The sequence below is a fragment of the Sminthopsis crassicaudata genome, chromosome 3 (assembly GCF_048593235.1).
Source record: "Sminthopsis crassicaudata isolate SCR6 chromosome 3, ASM4859323v1, whole genome shotgun sequence".
Classification (NCBI taxonomy): Eukaryota; Metazoa; Chordata; class Mammalia; order Dasyuromorphia; family Dasyuridae; genus Sminthopsis; species Sminthopsis crassicaudata.
The window spans coordinates 156,676,587-156,693,727 of NC_133619.1; the positions used below are offsets into that span (position 1 = coordinate 156,676,587).

The 17,141-nt window shown below is 35.8% G+C and overlaps 1 protein-coding gene across 9 annotated transcripts in view; it reads left to right on the forward strand.

The window, feature by feature from the left end:
* The first annotated feature begins 469 nt into the window (after positions 1-469).
* Positions 470-17,141, forward strand: part of BIVM (basic, immunoglobulin-like variable motif containing) — a 45,368-nt gene continuing 28,696 nt past the window's right edge. For 2 of the 9 annotated variants that reach the window (XM_074299487.1, XM_074299493.1), the window contains exons 1-3: positions 470-639; positions 1,468-1,623; positions 14,288-14,866. In XM_074299487.1, coding sequence (XP_074155588.1) covers positions 14,386-14,866 — 481 coding nt within the window. In that variant the 5' untranslated portion in view covers positions 470-639; positions 1,468-1,623; positions 14,288-14,385. Of the gene's footprint in view, positions 640-1,467; positions 1,624-5,926; positions 6,687-6,765; positions 7,128-14,287; positions 14,867-17,141 lie in introns of those variants that run through there. The other 7 variants (XM_074299491.1, XM_074299492.1, XM_074299494.1 and 4 more) reach the window with 7 other exon arrangements.

Here is a 17,141-nt window from a genome sequence, read left to right on the forward strand (position 1 = left end):
GATTTGTAGTTCATGTAAATGAAATAGCGGAAATCAGAGGGATAACATTTAATAGAATCTCATTTATTCAACACATTACCTATTTTCATTGAATGAAAAATTTTCATTCACAGTAATTAATACACAGTAGATAAAGCATTGCAGTCTGGAGTCACAAGGAACCTTATTAGCTTCCCCAAAATTCAATTCTCTCAGAAATTTATACCTTCATAATCACTGGATATCTCTATATTCACCGAGCAGAATTTAAAGGTGAACAAAGCATCATTTTGAAATTTAATGACTCTTAACTGAAGTCTTGAACTCTTTGGGTATGAATATCTTTCGCTTCCCTTACTATTCTCAAAAAGGTGTGGGGGTGAGTATAGAGAGGGGAGGGTTTTCTGGAGATAGGAAAAGAAACTTCAGTTCCCAGAGTCCTGTAGGACAGGATTTGAGTGAGACATTGAGAGGGAAGGAAGGAAAGGCTGCATTCTGGAAGATGTAGTATTTCTAGACTGACTTAGGCTATTGTAGTGACCAGAGATCTCCATTAGACATGCTTGGGACTAAGGGACAGGGCAGAGATCAGAGTTGGCCTTAAATATGTGTACTACAGGCCCCCTAACCCTCTGGATACAGACTAGGGATCATGTTAAGGTACGTTTTTATATACTTGACTTCATGTTATAAGACCTCACAATAAACAAAAATCCTTAGTGGTACCAGAGTGCTACTTACTTTAGAAGGGTAAAATCTATAAGATTTTGAAAAACATAGTTTAGTCTTTTTAATATATTAATTAACTTTATTTCTTAAACAGTAGCCTGAAGGTAGGCCTGTAATTTGAGCTCAGGGGATAAGAGAAGAAATGCTAAGCTGCTTTCTTTATGATATTCTTTGTAGCTAAGTACAAAAAAAGTATAAGCCACATAGAACCTAGTTTGAGTTTTGAGGTTAGCATACTTTAAACAGACTAATTGATTCTCCCATATAAAGGAGACAATTACATTGAGCATTACTGTGTTCTCACTTGGGTATCAGTCTCTTCATTAAATCAGGCTTTGTTATATATTTCCATATGTCCCTTCAAATCCCACATATAGCACTGTATTTGGCATTCCACACATTTATTAAGCACCTACTATGTGCCACTACCATATACGTTTTTCTATGCAGCCTCCCTAAGAACCTTCTTCACTATTTAAAATGGGAATGCAAAATTAATATTAAAAAAAAATAAAGCTGCATCATGGTTTAGTGGAAAATCACAGTGAACTTAGAATCCTAAATTTCTAGGTCCAAGCCCTCACTTTACATGTTGGGCAAATTACTTATATCTCTATTTCCTCTTCTTTCACTATTGCTAGTTAGAAAACATGGAATGATTGTTAGAGATGGTAAGAATCAGGAAAGATCAAGTCCTATCTTTGACACATATTACATATGAAACCATATATTCATTATTTAACCCCTCAATATTCCCAGGCAATTTATGAAATACATACAGGCTGGCATTGAAAGAGGGAGGTTATATACTGGGTATCCCTGAAAGAATGATGAAGTGGAAAGACTGATGTATTTAAAATCAAAGGATATGAGTAAAATTCTGGATGTGTCACTTAGTACTTCTTTTGACCAGAGGTAAGTAACTTTACTTTTTTGGGGCTTCTATTAAACTAGATGACAATGAAGGTCATTAATCTTCAAATCTTTGATCTCATTTAAATGAAACCATCTGTCTCATCCAAGAAAATATAACATTAGTACTTATATTGCCTGTTCCATTGGGAATATCATAGTTGGAAAGGACCTTAAAGGCCATTTTGTCCAACACAAACTGAACAAGAATCCCTACTATGACATTCCAAGAAAATTGTTAACTAAAGAATGACATGCACAAGGCACAAATAGTCAATGATTATTGTAATTTGCTGTTTGATAAACCCAAAGATTCCAGCTTCTGGGATAAGTACTCATCATTTGGCAAAACTAGAAAATAGCATGGCAGAAACTAAGCATTGACCAACATCAGACACCATATACCAAGATAAGGTCAAAATGGATACATGATTTAGGTATAAAAGGGGATGCCATGAGCAAATAAGGAGAGCAAGGAGGAGTTTATTTGTCAGATGAATGGAGAAGGGAAGATTTTTATAATGAAACCAAGATATAGAATGTTATGAAATGCAAGATGAATAATTTTAATTATATTTAATTAAAAAGTTTTTGCACAGAAAAAGCCAAAATGTAATCAAGATTAGAAGGGAAGCAGAAAGAATGTTTGTGGCAGCCCTCTTTGTGATGGCCAGAAACTGGAAACTGAGTGGATGCCCATCAATTGGAGATCGGTTGAATAAATTGTGGTATATGAATATTATGGAATATTATTGTTCTGTAAGAAATGACCAACAGGATGACTTCAGAAAGGCCCAGAGAGACTTACATGAACTGTTGCTGAGTGAAATGAGCAGGACCGGGAAATCGTTGTATACTTCAACAACAATACTATATGATGACCAATTCTGATGGATGTGGTCATTTTCAACAATGAGATGAACCAAATCAGTTCCAATAGAGCAATAATGAACTGAACCAGCTACACCCAACAAAAGAACTCTAGGAGATGATTATGAGCCACTACATAGAATTTCTAATCCCTTTAATTTTGTCCACCTGCAATTTGGATTTCCTTCACAGGCTAATTGTACACTATTTCAAAGTCCAATTCTTTTTGTACAGCAAAACAACTGTTTGGACATGTATACATATATTGTATTTAATTTATACTCTAACATATTTAACATGTATTGGTCAACCTGCCGGGGGGGGGGGGGGAAGGAGGGGAAAAATTAGAACAAAAGGTTTGGCAATTGTCAATGTTGTAAAATTACCCAAGCATATATCTGGTAAATAAAAACTATTAAAATTATATATATAAAAAAAGGGAAGCAGAAAGCTGGGATATAATTTTTACAGCTAATGTTTCTGAAAAGGCCTCATTTCTCAAATATGTAGAAAACTGAGCCAAATTTATAAGAATGCAAGTAACTCTCCAATTGATAAATGCTCAAAGGATATGAACAGGCAATTTTCAGATGAAATTTAAGCTATCTATGGTCACATGGAAAAATATTTTAAATCACTACTGATTAGAAAAATACAAGGTAAAACTACTCTGAAATAAAACCTCACACCAGAAAAGAAAATGATAAATGTTAGCGAGTATGTGGGAAAATTGGAACATTAATATATTGTTGGTGGAGTTGTGAACTGATCCAACCATTCTGGAGAGCATTTTGGATTATGTCCAAAGGGCTATAAAATTGTGCATATCCTGTGATCTAGCAATACCACTACTTGGTCTGTATCCCAAAGAGATCATAAAAATTGTGTAGATAATCAACTTTTATTTCTTTTATTAAAGCTTTTTATTTTCAAAACATATGCATGGATAATTTTTCAACATTAACCCTTGCAAAACCTTGTGTTCCAAGTCCCCCCTCTCTTCTCTCTTAGATGGCAAGTAATCCAATATATGTTAAACATGGTAAAAATATGTGTTAGATCTAATATATGCATACATATTTATACAATTATCTTGCTGCACAAGAAAAATCAAATGAAAAAGGGGAAAAATGAGAAAAAAAATAAAAGCAAGCAACAACAAAAAGTGTAAAAATGTGATGTTGTGATCCACACTCATTTCCCATAGTCCTCTCTCTGAGTGTAGATGGCTCTCTTCACAAGATCATTGAAACTGACCATTGTTGAAAAGAGCTGAGTCCATCAGAATTGATTATTATATAATCTTGCTGTTGTCATGTACAATGATCTCCTGATTCTGTTCATTTCACTTAGCATCAGTTTATATGTCTCTCCAGGTCTCTCTGAAATCATATGCTGATAGTTTTTTTTAATAGAATAACAATATTTCATAACATTCATATATTACAGTTTATTTAGCCATTTTCCAACTGATGGGCATCCATTCAATTTCCAGTTTGGATGATCAACTTTGATAGATTTATCTCTTCTTAGCAATACAATGATCTAAGATAATTCCAAAGGATTCATGTTGGAAAATGCTATTCATATTCCGAATCTTAATGCAGATCAAAGTATATTATTTTCCCTTTTTATTGTTGTTGTTGTTTTCCCCTATTTTGATTCTTCTTTTTTTTTAACAACATAATCAATATGAAAATATGTTTAATATGATTGTACATGTCTAACCTATGACAGATTGCTTGTTGTCTTGAGAAAGGGGAAGAGAGAGAGAAAAAAAATGGAAATCAGAATCTTTTAAAAGTAAATGTTGAAAAACTATCTTAAAAATAAAATATTAAAGAAATTAAAAGAATGAAAAGAAGAAGAAACAAGAAAAGTGTTATCTAGTCTCCACTCCGCGGGACAAACCTATTTTAAATCTAAACCTCCACAATTCCTGCAGCAAACTAATTCCAATTTAAACTTCCCATCTTTAGGGTAAACCTAATCCAAATGTATTGGATCATATCAGTGATCTGTGGACTATATTGTTCATGGAGTTTTCCTGGCAAAGCTACTGAAGTGCTTCGCTATGTATTTCCTACTCCAGTGGATTAAGGCAAACAAAGTGATGTAATTTAAGAGCACCAGATCATGTGTTTGGGTTTAGCACCAGTTGATGAGACTGAGGTTCAGGCACTCAATAGTGGGGTTCAGTCATGTGAAGAATTCACAAAGGCCATTCTCTTTGGCAAAAGGTAGGGTTTTTTAGGAGAGGAGGTAATAGATAAAATGAAGAGCTCCATTAGACACTAGAAATAGTAAATATGAAATAGAATTGGGAGAGCATAGCACAATTAATAATGGGAAAGACAAGTTCCCTAGTGAAGCTCACATTAATCAGGAGAAACCCAATCATGAAGTTGGAGTATGCTGGAGTATGCCCTTGGCTGGCAGGCTAAATTTATAGAAGAATTTAAGCACTTTAAAACAGTTAGCTACAAGGAGAAAGACATGAGTCTTGGTAGGGCGGGATGCGTGGAATGGAGGAAGGCTGAGGGGAAAACCACCTCTGCCAGGGCAGAGGGTGGGATTATAAAGTTGAACTGATCCACATCAGTGAACTTCTTTGCTTGCTTCAGAGAATAATTCCATCAATACTTTAATTGTTCTCTATCAATCTCACCTAGTTACTCAGGATCTCACCAAAAGGTTAAATGAATTCCCCTAAGATCAAATTTAACTCAGGTTTTCTTGACTCCAGGTCCACTACAATATCCACTGCACTACCCAGTTGCTTCCTTTAATATTTAATCTCTGTCTTTGCATTTTTGGATAGTGGCACATAACAGGTGTTTAATAAATAATTGTTGATTGAATAATTGATTGATTTTCCAATATTTTGAAATTCCATGTTGTTTGGCCATGTTTCACAATATGTGACTCCATTTGGGGTTTTTTTTGGGGGCCAAGATAATGGAATGTTTGCCATTTCCATTGCACCACCTAATAAAATTTTGGGGAATTCTAAGGTGGGCCTGGCTGGCTAAATTTCCAAAAAAGTGTTCACAAAGAAGTGGCGTACCAGTAGGTTATTTTATAGGAGAAAAATGACCTCAGTGGTTGACATTTATAGCTTGATCTTCTTATTGGATACAGTAACAATGGGGTCTTGATAATTTTTGTTACTGTAATGAGTGCATAGAATTGCATAGAATTCCATCAGGGCCTACTGAACAATAAAGGCCTCCCTTAAGGATAACAAAAGGTCCATTTAAGGACTAGATAATTCTCTCTATGCTTCTCCCTGATTGCCTCAGGCTTGGTCTCCAGATGCCATACAGTGTTTCATGCTCTCTCCTGTTAATGGCTTTTCCAATAAAGCAACCTTATTCCCTACATTATGAGCATATCAATTTATTAAGCAATGCAGGTCAATTGCCTAATGTATCAGCCCTGGGCTGAGGAAGGGAGTCTGGTCCCAATTTGTTAGGCCATTGGGCCTGCATTGATTAATAAATCGTTATGCTTTGAAGATTAAGCCTTTGTTTTCCTCAGTTATTTCTTCTTTCATCCACCATAAAAAAGGATCTTTTAAAAAAAATCCCTGAGGGCCTGCCTTATAAAATGGGCCTTTCTGTCATTAATATTATGACATGAACTTCAAAACAGGAAAAAGGGACATGATTTAAAATTCTTTACAGTTTGACCATGTCAAACTGAAGTCAATCCTAACTTCTTCTCACACAGTAAAGGTGTAATAGATGTTTGCTGAATGGCTGACAGTTCCTTCGATCAGTCTTCTGGTAGGAGATCCCTCTAAGATCTTGGTTGCCCCATTCTGGGCCTGCTACAGCTGCTGAAATAAGAAATTGAGGAAAGGACTATCAGTGTTACCTAGTTCTATTAAGCCCTTTGGGGCCTTTCCTCATTCCAGTCTGCTCTCGCCTCCTACGTTTTATTTGTCCACGTTTTTTTTCAGGCTCAGATCCAGAAACCGGCTGCTACTTTTGTCTCTCGCCTCCTCTCTGGCTGCCACTAGGCTTAGATATGATTGGAGAGTAGGGTAATCGGCCCCTTCGAAGCAAGGCCAGAATTCATTTTTGCTTTAGTGAATAAATGAATACAGACGCGTACAATCTTTCCTGCGGCAGATACTGTGACCTTTTCCCCCAGGACACCGAAGCTGGCAGAAAAAAAAATGCGAATCCACGGTAAAAGGCCGCGCATCGTCCTCCCTCCCGCTCTCCCGCCACCCTTTTGGGATCGGAGCCCAGAGCTTCCGGTGCTGGGGACAGGGCGGTCTATCCCTGCATCCTCTGACAGGCTGTGCCTTTCTCCACCCCTTCTCTTACCTAGCCAACCCCGGGGAGGTAGAAACCACATCTCCGGAGGGGAGGGAGGCGGGCTAGCGGGGGCTCGAACCGCGAGGCTGCTCTGGCTCTGCTGCTGCCCGGGGTGAGTGAGTGAGGGATTTGCGTGCGTGCTTGCGGCCGGTCCCGGGGGTATCTCTCTCGCAGCTCGCTTCCTACCCTCACCGAGGCCCTGCTGTGCAAGCCCTTAGCCGCCGCCGGACCAGCAGGCGCTGGCAACACTGTCCTGTCGCTCCCCGCTTCTCCCGACCTGTCGCGGTGCCACTTCGACCCGGAGACAAGGTCTGAGAATAATGACTCTTAAGTCTCCTACCTCCTGCCCCACTTCCCTCCCCCGCTGCCGGCTTCCGAGCTGAGCCCAGGGAGCAAGGGACCAAGGGGTCCCGGAGTTGCAGGAAGAGAGAGGGAGAGCTGTGTCCGGTGCTCAGGCCACCTCCCCCTCCCCACGGCGCCCCAAGCTAGCAGGATGCTTCTGCCTTGTGTACCCCTTAGCAGGATCCTAGAGTTGGAAGAGACCTTAGAGGTCAGCTGGGCAGTCCAGGCTTCCTCTTGGAGATCCTGAGCTCGGATTTTGAGTTAGGAAAGAGGAGGGGAAAGAAAGACTATGGCTTTAAGGAGAGATGAAAGCTGGGGTGTACCGACGGGGGAAGAGGAATGGGGGGGTGGAGAAAAGCTAGGTGCAGTCCTGTGGTTCGTTGTTGTCTAATGAGACTAAAACTACCGAGAGAGGTAATATACGATCTAGTCCTGGATCTGCTGTTGACCTGATATTTGACCTTGATAAAGTCATTTAATTGCCTCAATGCCTCAGTTTCCCCCTATGAAAAAACTGGTATATTACTGAAGGCTTTGGGGGTCAGTATTGACTTTTGGAGCGCATCTCAGTGCATCTCCCTCTTTAAAATCGAGATCAAACAATCACAACTCACAAAATAGCGACAAATAAATTGGGTGGTTTTCTGCTTTGTAAAGTGTTTTCTTGTTTTTACTGCTTTTGATGTGATTCTTTTAAACAGTAAATTTCTGCTTTTAAAATATTCATCTGAGGTTCAGTTTACACACAACTTTTCAGGAATAACTCTAATGCCTAAGGTGAGGAGCATTTGTTATAAATGTGTTTATAAATAAATTATGAAGGGCTTTCTTTTAGAAGAAACCAGAACTGAGCTTACAGGGTTTCAGGTGCATTTCATTAACTCTTAAACAGCAATGTCTGATATAACCAGACAATCTATCAGGAGTGCCTTTGATAAATAGAAGGGAAGAAGCTTCAGAAAAAAAAGCCTAAATAGATATAATAAAGTTAATAATAATCCATTTGTATAATGCTTTCTTGTTTATAAAGAATGTCCCCCACAGTACTCCATTATGTAGGTAGTGAAATTATTATCACTATGTAAAATATGAAGAAACTGAAGGTCATAGAAGTTAGGTGACATGCTCCCAGAGCTAGTGAATATCAGATCCAGAATTTGAACCTAAGTCTCCTGACTTCATTATAAGAAACACTTTATCATTATTTTAGGTATAATTTGAAGAGGTTTAGTTATTTGTTTTCATAGTCTTTGTCAGATTTCAAACAGAAAATTAGGAGGAGCTTCTAGAGATATCATAATGGTAGTACCAATAAGGAGAGATTATTACTTGATTAATTAATTCATTCAGTATCTATTAATGCCAACTATGTTCAAGGGACTATAATAGTTAAAGAGGATACAAAGATAATAATTAAAACACCTATTCCTTTAAGGAAACACTCTATACTGGGAATAAACAAAAAAAAAATGCCAATATTAAATCCAAGAATTTAAATACCTGATTTGTATTTTATGTATGGTTGAAAAAATTTACTTCTAAATAGCATAATTCTACTTTTGGAGGGAGACTATCAAGACCTGGGGGTCAAGAAAATCATAATTGTTCTTGAATTGAGAGTGAGGAAATATACTGAATATTATAAAAACAGACAAATTATATATATATATGTATATATATATATATATATATATGCATATGTATATATAAGTCTAAGGCAAGTTGTTCTCATACTTCAGTAGCCCCTGAAAGAATCGCAATTTTGCAGTGCTGTACAACACTTGATACTTAAATGTATGACCTTAAATGAATGGTGAAGAAAAATTTTAATTATGTTCAATGGATTACTTTGAGAAGGAAGAGGAATATGTAATAAGTCTTAGAAAGTCTTCCATCCATGATGGGCAAGTTATTTTTTCTTTCTGACATTTAATCAAAGAAATTTTAATATTAGGAAAACAAATCATTATGTTACTTGAACAGCATAATAATGTTAGGAAAGAGATAAAAGACTGATCTCCTTGTCTTTTAGATTGCTTTCTTTTAAGCTTCAAATTACAAGAAAAATTTTTTATAAACATATGTAATTGTAAAGAGATACATGTGTATGTTTGCTTGTATATGTAGGTATATTTATATATTTACTGAAGGACTTAATTTCACAGTTGATTTTATATTATTTGTAATAAAGGAGAATAAGAGCAGCATGGATAATAGAACACTACACATAATATTTAAATCTTAGATGTAAAGGGCTAAAAGTCTGAGCATATGCACTTAACCTAGATAACCTAGCACTTAAGGCTAATTACCAATTGGACAATTCTCTATTAACAAGTTTGAAGGATGACCCTACTCTACTCTGTGCTGGCTTGATTTGTGGGTGTGGACAGAGAAGGGAGGAGAGATCAGAGGGTGGAATAGAAGAAGCAGGATCATTCTTTGGCAGTAGAGAGAGAGGAAGGAGGTGTGGAGATTCCTATATCTAATCCCCTGATGGTGACTCCAAAAGACCAAGAATAAAGACTTTTGCTTCTTCTGACTCCGGCTGATTCTAAGATATCCAGGGTCTCAACACTTAGATAAAACAGAGTTTTCATCTTTTTCCTGCTAGTCCAGAACAGTAACAAGTACAAACACGAGAAGATTGGTATTTAATACACTTCCCCAAATGTATTGGAGCTGTCAATGAACAAGGCAAATATTGAGCACCCAAGCTCAATTGGAAGGCACCTCAGGAACCATCTTGTCCAACTAAACATCAACAGGAATCTTTTCTCCAATATTCTCATCAATGATTAGTATACTTCTAATTGAAGGTCTCTAGGGATGGGCACCAAGGGCATCTATTTGAGATTTTTGTAGAGCTCTAATTATTACAAAGCTGTTTCTTACACCTAAGTGAGGTTTTCCTGGTTGTAATGTCATTATTGTTCCTAGTTTTGACTCTGGAGCTAAATAGATTAAGTTTTATCCTTTTATGTGATAAAAATATTTGATTATAGCAATTATAGCACCTACCTGAAATCTTTTCTTCTCTGGATTACCCAGTCCCTTCACTAGCATGGTCTCTAGTCTTTTTACTATTTGTTTCCATGGAAATTACTAAAATTGAATACTGGTCATTATGTTTGGCAAATCTTGTGAGACTATCATGTTCTAGATACATGTCTCAAGAAGATGAGCTTCTTTGTTGATGAGGTCAGGTCAACATGGCTCTTTTGGTGCCTCTCAGTAGAGAGTCACTGTCTAATTCATTTTTTCCCCCCTTTGATTAATACTGGATGGACCCTCTATATATTTTATTTATGAATCTTTATTATTGTTTCTTCTTGAGAAGCTACCTTCTCTCAAGTGGATACAGCTTTATTGTACAGGAAGTATATTCAGCTTCAAAAGTTTAATAGTCCTTTCCCTCAATCTTTTAGGGGATATATTCTTCTACTCTCAAACTTCTTGACAATGGGTTAGGATTCTCTTTTATATCCTGAGATTCTTTTTTTTTTTCTTTGAAGCAAGCTTCATTGATTTTTTCATCTGCATAAAAGCAATTACCTTTGTTAAGTCAGAATATTTTTTGATTAAATCTGTCCATCAGAATCAAGTATGAACAGGGACTGTACTTGTACCTCCTTGTTTCAATCAAAGCCAGTGTGTGAGAGACTTGGTGACCTAAGGAATTCTATAAGAGGAAGGGGCAATATCAGAACCAGATAGAGATTCTGAGGATCTGGAAGAGAGAACAACTGAAGTTAAATAGAGCAAAGCCAAGAACTATAAGCCCCACAGCAACTAGTGAAAGCAGAATGAGAAGGTAGTTCTGAGCTGCAATATTAAAGGAAGATATTCAAGAGGACTGGCACTCTACTAGCACATCAGGGTAGAAGAATAGGGCCAACTCCACAATATACTAATGTACTCAAGGAATTGTTCCTAATAAAACATCTGCTCTTTATTTAGCTTTTATTGGTGCTGTAGGTATTAACCATTGATACTCTACTATAATCTGCTGTTTCATTACCCAAATTTCTCCATTAACTTGAAATTTTGCACAAACAAAAGAGAGGCTAGGGATTAGAGAGATAATTACAAATGTAAATTTAGACAGAGACCAACCTATACTTAAATGTTAGGAATTTTCTAACTCGGAGCAATTTTAATTGAACTTATAATTCTTCAACAAGAATAAATTCCATAAAGCCATGGAACATAAGGGTCTTAAGAGTCATTAATGTTGCCCCAAGACTTAAGATGAGCTAATTATTATATTATTAGACATTTCTCTAGCATTTTCAGCTTGTCATATAGTAGGGTGCCTAATATTTGCTTGTTAAGGACCATGCCTAAGCAAAGGGGCAGGTCAATTTTCTGAGAGCCTCCACAGCTGTGGATCCTAACATCTGAAGGAGGTGCAAAGCAGCCTTTATTGACACAAGTGTTGCTTGTGGATTGGAACCAAATAAATTGCTAATGTATCCCATTACTTGTGAACCATCCTTTATCATATATAATGAGAAGAAAGAAAAAAAAAAGTTCAGCAAAACTAATCAGCATATTTTTAAAAAAAGTTTGATGTTACTTTAGGCAGTATTCCATGCCCATGGATCCCGAACTCTGCAAAGAAGTTTCTTATATATCTTATTTGGAATCAAGATTGATAATTATAATTTCCTAGTATTCAGTTTTGATTTTTTTTTTTTTAACACAGTAATGGTACATTCATGAAATACTCTTTGCAAGGCCATTCTCCAATTTGATGGCTATTTATTATTTTATTTCTTCGCTACTACAAAAATTGCTACTGTGAATATTTTGGTATATACAATGGTCTTTATTTTTGTCATTGATCTCTTTTGACTGTGGGCCTTGAAGTAGGATCTCTGAATCAAAAGTTAATGGCATTTTAATCACTCTTTACGTAATTCCAAACCGTAAGGTTTTGACTTGACTTAACTTTTTTTGTGTGTTTAAGGCAGCTCTCTAAAACTATAAGATACAGAATAAGTCTGATCTGTTTCAGTAGAAGGAAATTCCATAGAGTTCTTGTACAAATGAAATCAAAATTTACTTCAAAACAATAACAACATATTTGCTTAAGAAATGCTAAAGTAAGAAAGTAGTTTTAGAATTCACTGTGATGGCATCTGTCAGATTGGCTAAGATGACAGGAACAAGTAATGATGAATGTTGGAGGGGATGTGGGAAAACTGGGACACTAATACATTGTTGGTGGAGTTGTGAAAGAATCCAACCATTCTGGAGAGCAATTTGGAATTATGCCTAAAAAGTTATCAAACTGTGCATACCCTTTGACCCAGCATTGCTGTTATTGGGCTTATATCCCTAAGAAATACTGAGGAGGGGAAAGGGACCTGTATGTGCCAAAATGTTTGTGTCAGCTCTTTTTGTTGTAGCTAGAAACTGGAAGATGAATGGATGTCCATCAATTGGAGAATGGTTGGGTAAATTATGGTATATGAAGATTATGGGATATTATTGCTCTGTAAGAAATGACCAGCAGGATGAATACAGAGAGGTTTGGAGAGACTTACATGAACTGATGCTGAGTGAAATGAGCAGAACCAGAAGATCACTATACACTTCAACAACAATGCTGTATGAAGATGTATTCTGATGGAAGTGGATATCTTCAACATAAAGAAGATCAAATTCACTTCCAGTTGATCAATGATGGACAGAAACAACTACACCCAGAGAAGGAACACTGGGAAGTGAATGTAAATTGTTAGCACTACTGTCTATCTACCCAGGTTACTTACACCTTCGGAATCTAATACTTAATGTGCAACAAGAAAATGGGATACAATATATGTGTATCTAGGTTATATTGTAACACATGTAAAATGTATGGGATTACCTGCCATATAGGGAAGGGAGTAGAGGGAGGGAGGGGATAATTTGGAAAAATGAATACAAGGGATAATGTTATAAAAAAATTACTCATGCATATATACTGTCAAAAAAATTTATTAAAAAAAAAAAGAATTCACTGTGATGGGTTTAAAGTGGATTAATTCTCTTCCAGTGGATATAAGTAAATAGTAGAGTGGTTTTTGGAATCATCTAAAAATGAGAGCTTATATAGATATATGTGTTTGTGTAATGAATGAATTTTGTTAGAAAGTTCTTAGTCTGAAAATAGATATTTGCTTCTCTTCTACCCCCACTTTCACCTGCCATTTTACCCACCCAGTCCAGTAAATAAGCGGTTTGCTCAAGGGCCTACAGCTAGTAAGGGGAAGAGTCAGGAACTCAGGTTTCCTTATTTTGGGTCCATAGTAGTTTCATTTTACTTTTTGGCCTCTCAGTGGATTTCATTAATCCTTTAAGTACTTATTTTTCATATGTTTTGATAAATTTCATAAAAATATTTTTCTTTCTATTTAGGATTGGGGATGGGGGTTAGACTACATGACTGCTCAGGTTCCTTTCCCTCCAACATTCGGTGCTTCTATAAATAAGGAAATGGATGAAGGAGTTACCTGTTTTGCTAAGAGTTGGACACATCAAAGAATGGTAGAACAAGGATTAAGTCATTTGAAAGTCTGTGCTCTGAAGTTGTGGGTCCCCTACAGAGCAAGGTTTTTTCCTAGAGCTACTTTTAATTGTGTTCACCAGGGGGTTCTCTGTTATACATTTTCTCCATCTCCAATTCCCAAGTCTTTTATTCAATTACTTGTTTAAACTTTTCTTCCAAAGGTAACCTGTCTGGACTTGAAAACCATCCCTCTTCTTAAACTGTTAAGATGACTTCTCAATTGGTGACAGATTTCTATATAGGTTATTTATATTTTGAGTTTGATTGAGACTTTTTAGTAAAGTTCTGTGAACTTCATCTTATATATTTTGAGTTTGTATAGAACCTCACCTTCAAAAAAGCAAAGTTAATAATTTCCTTGCACCTAGCACAATGATTGTCAAATAGTAGGCACTTAATAAATATTTGTTGATTGAGTTTCAAAAGATATGTTTCATTTTAAAGTAATATAAACAGTGGTTTCTAATGCTTCAGAGGCCATTTATAGCTAGGGTCAAATATCATTTACTAATTAACATTTCATTTTGCTTGCTGATCTATTTCTCTTTATCCCTTCCCCTTTATTTAGGTGTTCCAGATAACCCCATGTAAATCTTTGGAGGATGCTGTAGGGCTGTTGAAGTTGTAAGAAATCTTCCTGGAAACAACATTTTGCCATTTCATTCAATGCCTAACATTGCAGACACAGAAAGATCAAATGATTCTGCAAACAGTGACCATAAACCAGAAAGAAAGTCTCCAGAGCAGAATTTAAAAGTTACTGTCAAATCCTTCTGCTCCACTGATGCCCCAACAACACCACTGGGTTCTGGTGGAGATGGTCGTTATCCATGGAGTTGTCCAGTGACTCATACTAAGGAAAAAATCTATGCCATTTGCTCAGACTATGCCTTTCTCAACCAGGCAACCTCAATCTATAAAACTCCAAATTCTACTCTTTCTTCTTGCCTTACCAATAGCACTTCTGTAACTGTTGGAAATAATTCAGCCAGATACATTGGTATCCCTACTAGTTCCTCAGATATCATCTACAATGAAGACAGTAACTTGGAAAGCTTATCTAATAGTTTTGGCAAGCTGCCACTTGCCTGGGAAATCGATAAGTCTGAATTTAATGGAGTGACGGCAAACTTGAAAAATAAATCAGGTAAGGAATCACTCACTTCAATTGTAAAAAATAAAAAAATAAAAAAAATGCTGGCTTTTAATAAGCACATACTTGGAGAAATAAATGGTTTAAAATATTTCTTCCCCCCAGTTACAAAGATTAAAATTGTAATAAAAAATAATAAGCCTATCTATTTTATTTTGGAAGCAGCTCTGTACTATTTTGATAACTTAAAAGTCAATACCTTTTTAAAAGAATCAGTGTACTTCATTAATGTATTTCCTTTGTACATTGAGTAATATACAATTTTGTATAACACTGCCCTCTCTGTTATATGTTTATTTTCACAGAGCTTTACATACATTAATAATGGGGGTGATGTATAGAGTATATAGTTTTATGATCAGAGTACAAATGATCAAACTGGGACTAAGGGAAGTTAAATGAATTGCCTCACTTCACTCTGAAAACCAGTGGCTAAGGTCTACCAACCTGATAGTTATTTTGGGAAAAATGTTTTTAAATCTTAAAGTGATTTATAAATGCCTCTGTTCCTTCTTCCTTTCTTCAGTAGTCAGGTGGCTGGGTTGGGAGTAAGTGATACAGGTGGAGAAGAGAAAAGTAGAGATGATGTATTCTTGGGATTAGTTTGTGGTGAACTTTCTACATCTTTCCTCCCACAGTCCTACACTCCAATTCCCCCCTAAGAATATCTAGTAGGCTAAATGATCTGCCTTCTCCACCACTAAATGTGATCGAGGCTTTGAGCTTGCTTATTGTGAAGTTAGAATGCTTGGTTTTCATGGCAATGCATATTTGGAATGTATGCTAGACATATATCTTATGAGGATTATAGGAATTTAATGCTAAGGAAGAGAGGGAACAAATAGATGAACATTAACAATTATGTAAGGCTTTGTATAGCCCTGAGCTTGAGTTTCAGATCTCTTTCTTGTCAGGTCCCAGATCCATTTTTTAAAGTGACTTAAAGATGATTAGAAATCCAGGAAGCATGGCAGGAGATAGGTATTCTTTCCTTTGTTGTTCTGGAAACCAACTAAATGGGGGAAAAACATTCTTTGAATCATAGGCTATTATGAGTGAAAGGGACCTGGGAACTGATGTAATTCAATGCCCACTTTTTTCATATAAAGGAATCAAGAAATCAGGGAGATAAGTATCCTGTTTGGCATAAAAAGCTTTGGTAATGTTTTGCCAGAAGTGGCTAAGTCCTATGAAAAATTAGATTGTATTAGAGAAGGATCAGAACAAGTGATTCAAGGGGAAAATAGGTTTCTATACTTAAAAGTTTTCATTGCCACAGAATTTTATCTAGAATAATGAAATTCCCTTTTTAACGATAAAATATATAATATTACTCAATGGATGGCTGCATTATGGATGGTTACAATGTAGAGCAAGTATGCTAATTAAAGTAGATGCCCAGTGTTTTACTGGTATTTCTCTTAGAACATAGCTGAATATTTATATTTCAAGATTGCTAAAAAACTTATAAAAGATATAGCATGAGTGGATAGAATTATATAGTCATGAAGCCTTAGATTTATATCCTCTGGTTCATATTAACTATACATGTAAGATCTTTCTAAGTACTGAAGACAAACATGAGCTGCTGATCTAAATTAATGGAGAATGTACTAGAAATCTCTTATACTAATGCAATCATAGTTCTGTACCTATTATTCTCATAAACTCCCTGAAAAGAATCATGATAAGAGAAAGTACTAGCTTTTAGTTAATTCAAGTCAATAAAATAATTCATATTTTATTTAAAGAAAGACACAAGATGTAATCAAATATTTTAAAACATTTAATCTAGACAATAATTTCAATTTACTTATTTTTAAATAAATACATAAAGTACTAAGCTTTCAATCCAGAAGACCTAAGTTCATAACCTGTTCCTGATACTAATTTTGTGAACATATATATGCAAGTAAATCATGGATCTTCTTTCAGCCCCAGGGTTCTCATTAATAAAATGGAGACAATAATATCTGTTATACATAATTCACAAATTATTATAAAGCCCAAATGAAATGTTGTTTGTAAAGTGCTTTATAATCTTTAAAATGGAATATAAATGTCCGTTATTATCATTAATTTAGTAAAATTCCAAAGAAATTAAGATTTCATTGTCTCTGTGAAGGTTACAGATGTTTTTGGCTCTAGTCCTGGAGTCAATGATGTTTTTAAACACTATGTGTATGTAATTATTTTTAAAAGTCTGTATTCTGAAATTTTCAAATATGGTATAATTTTTCAGTATTAATGCTTTTAATGGTTTTATTAC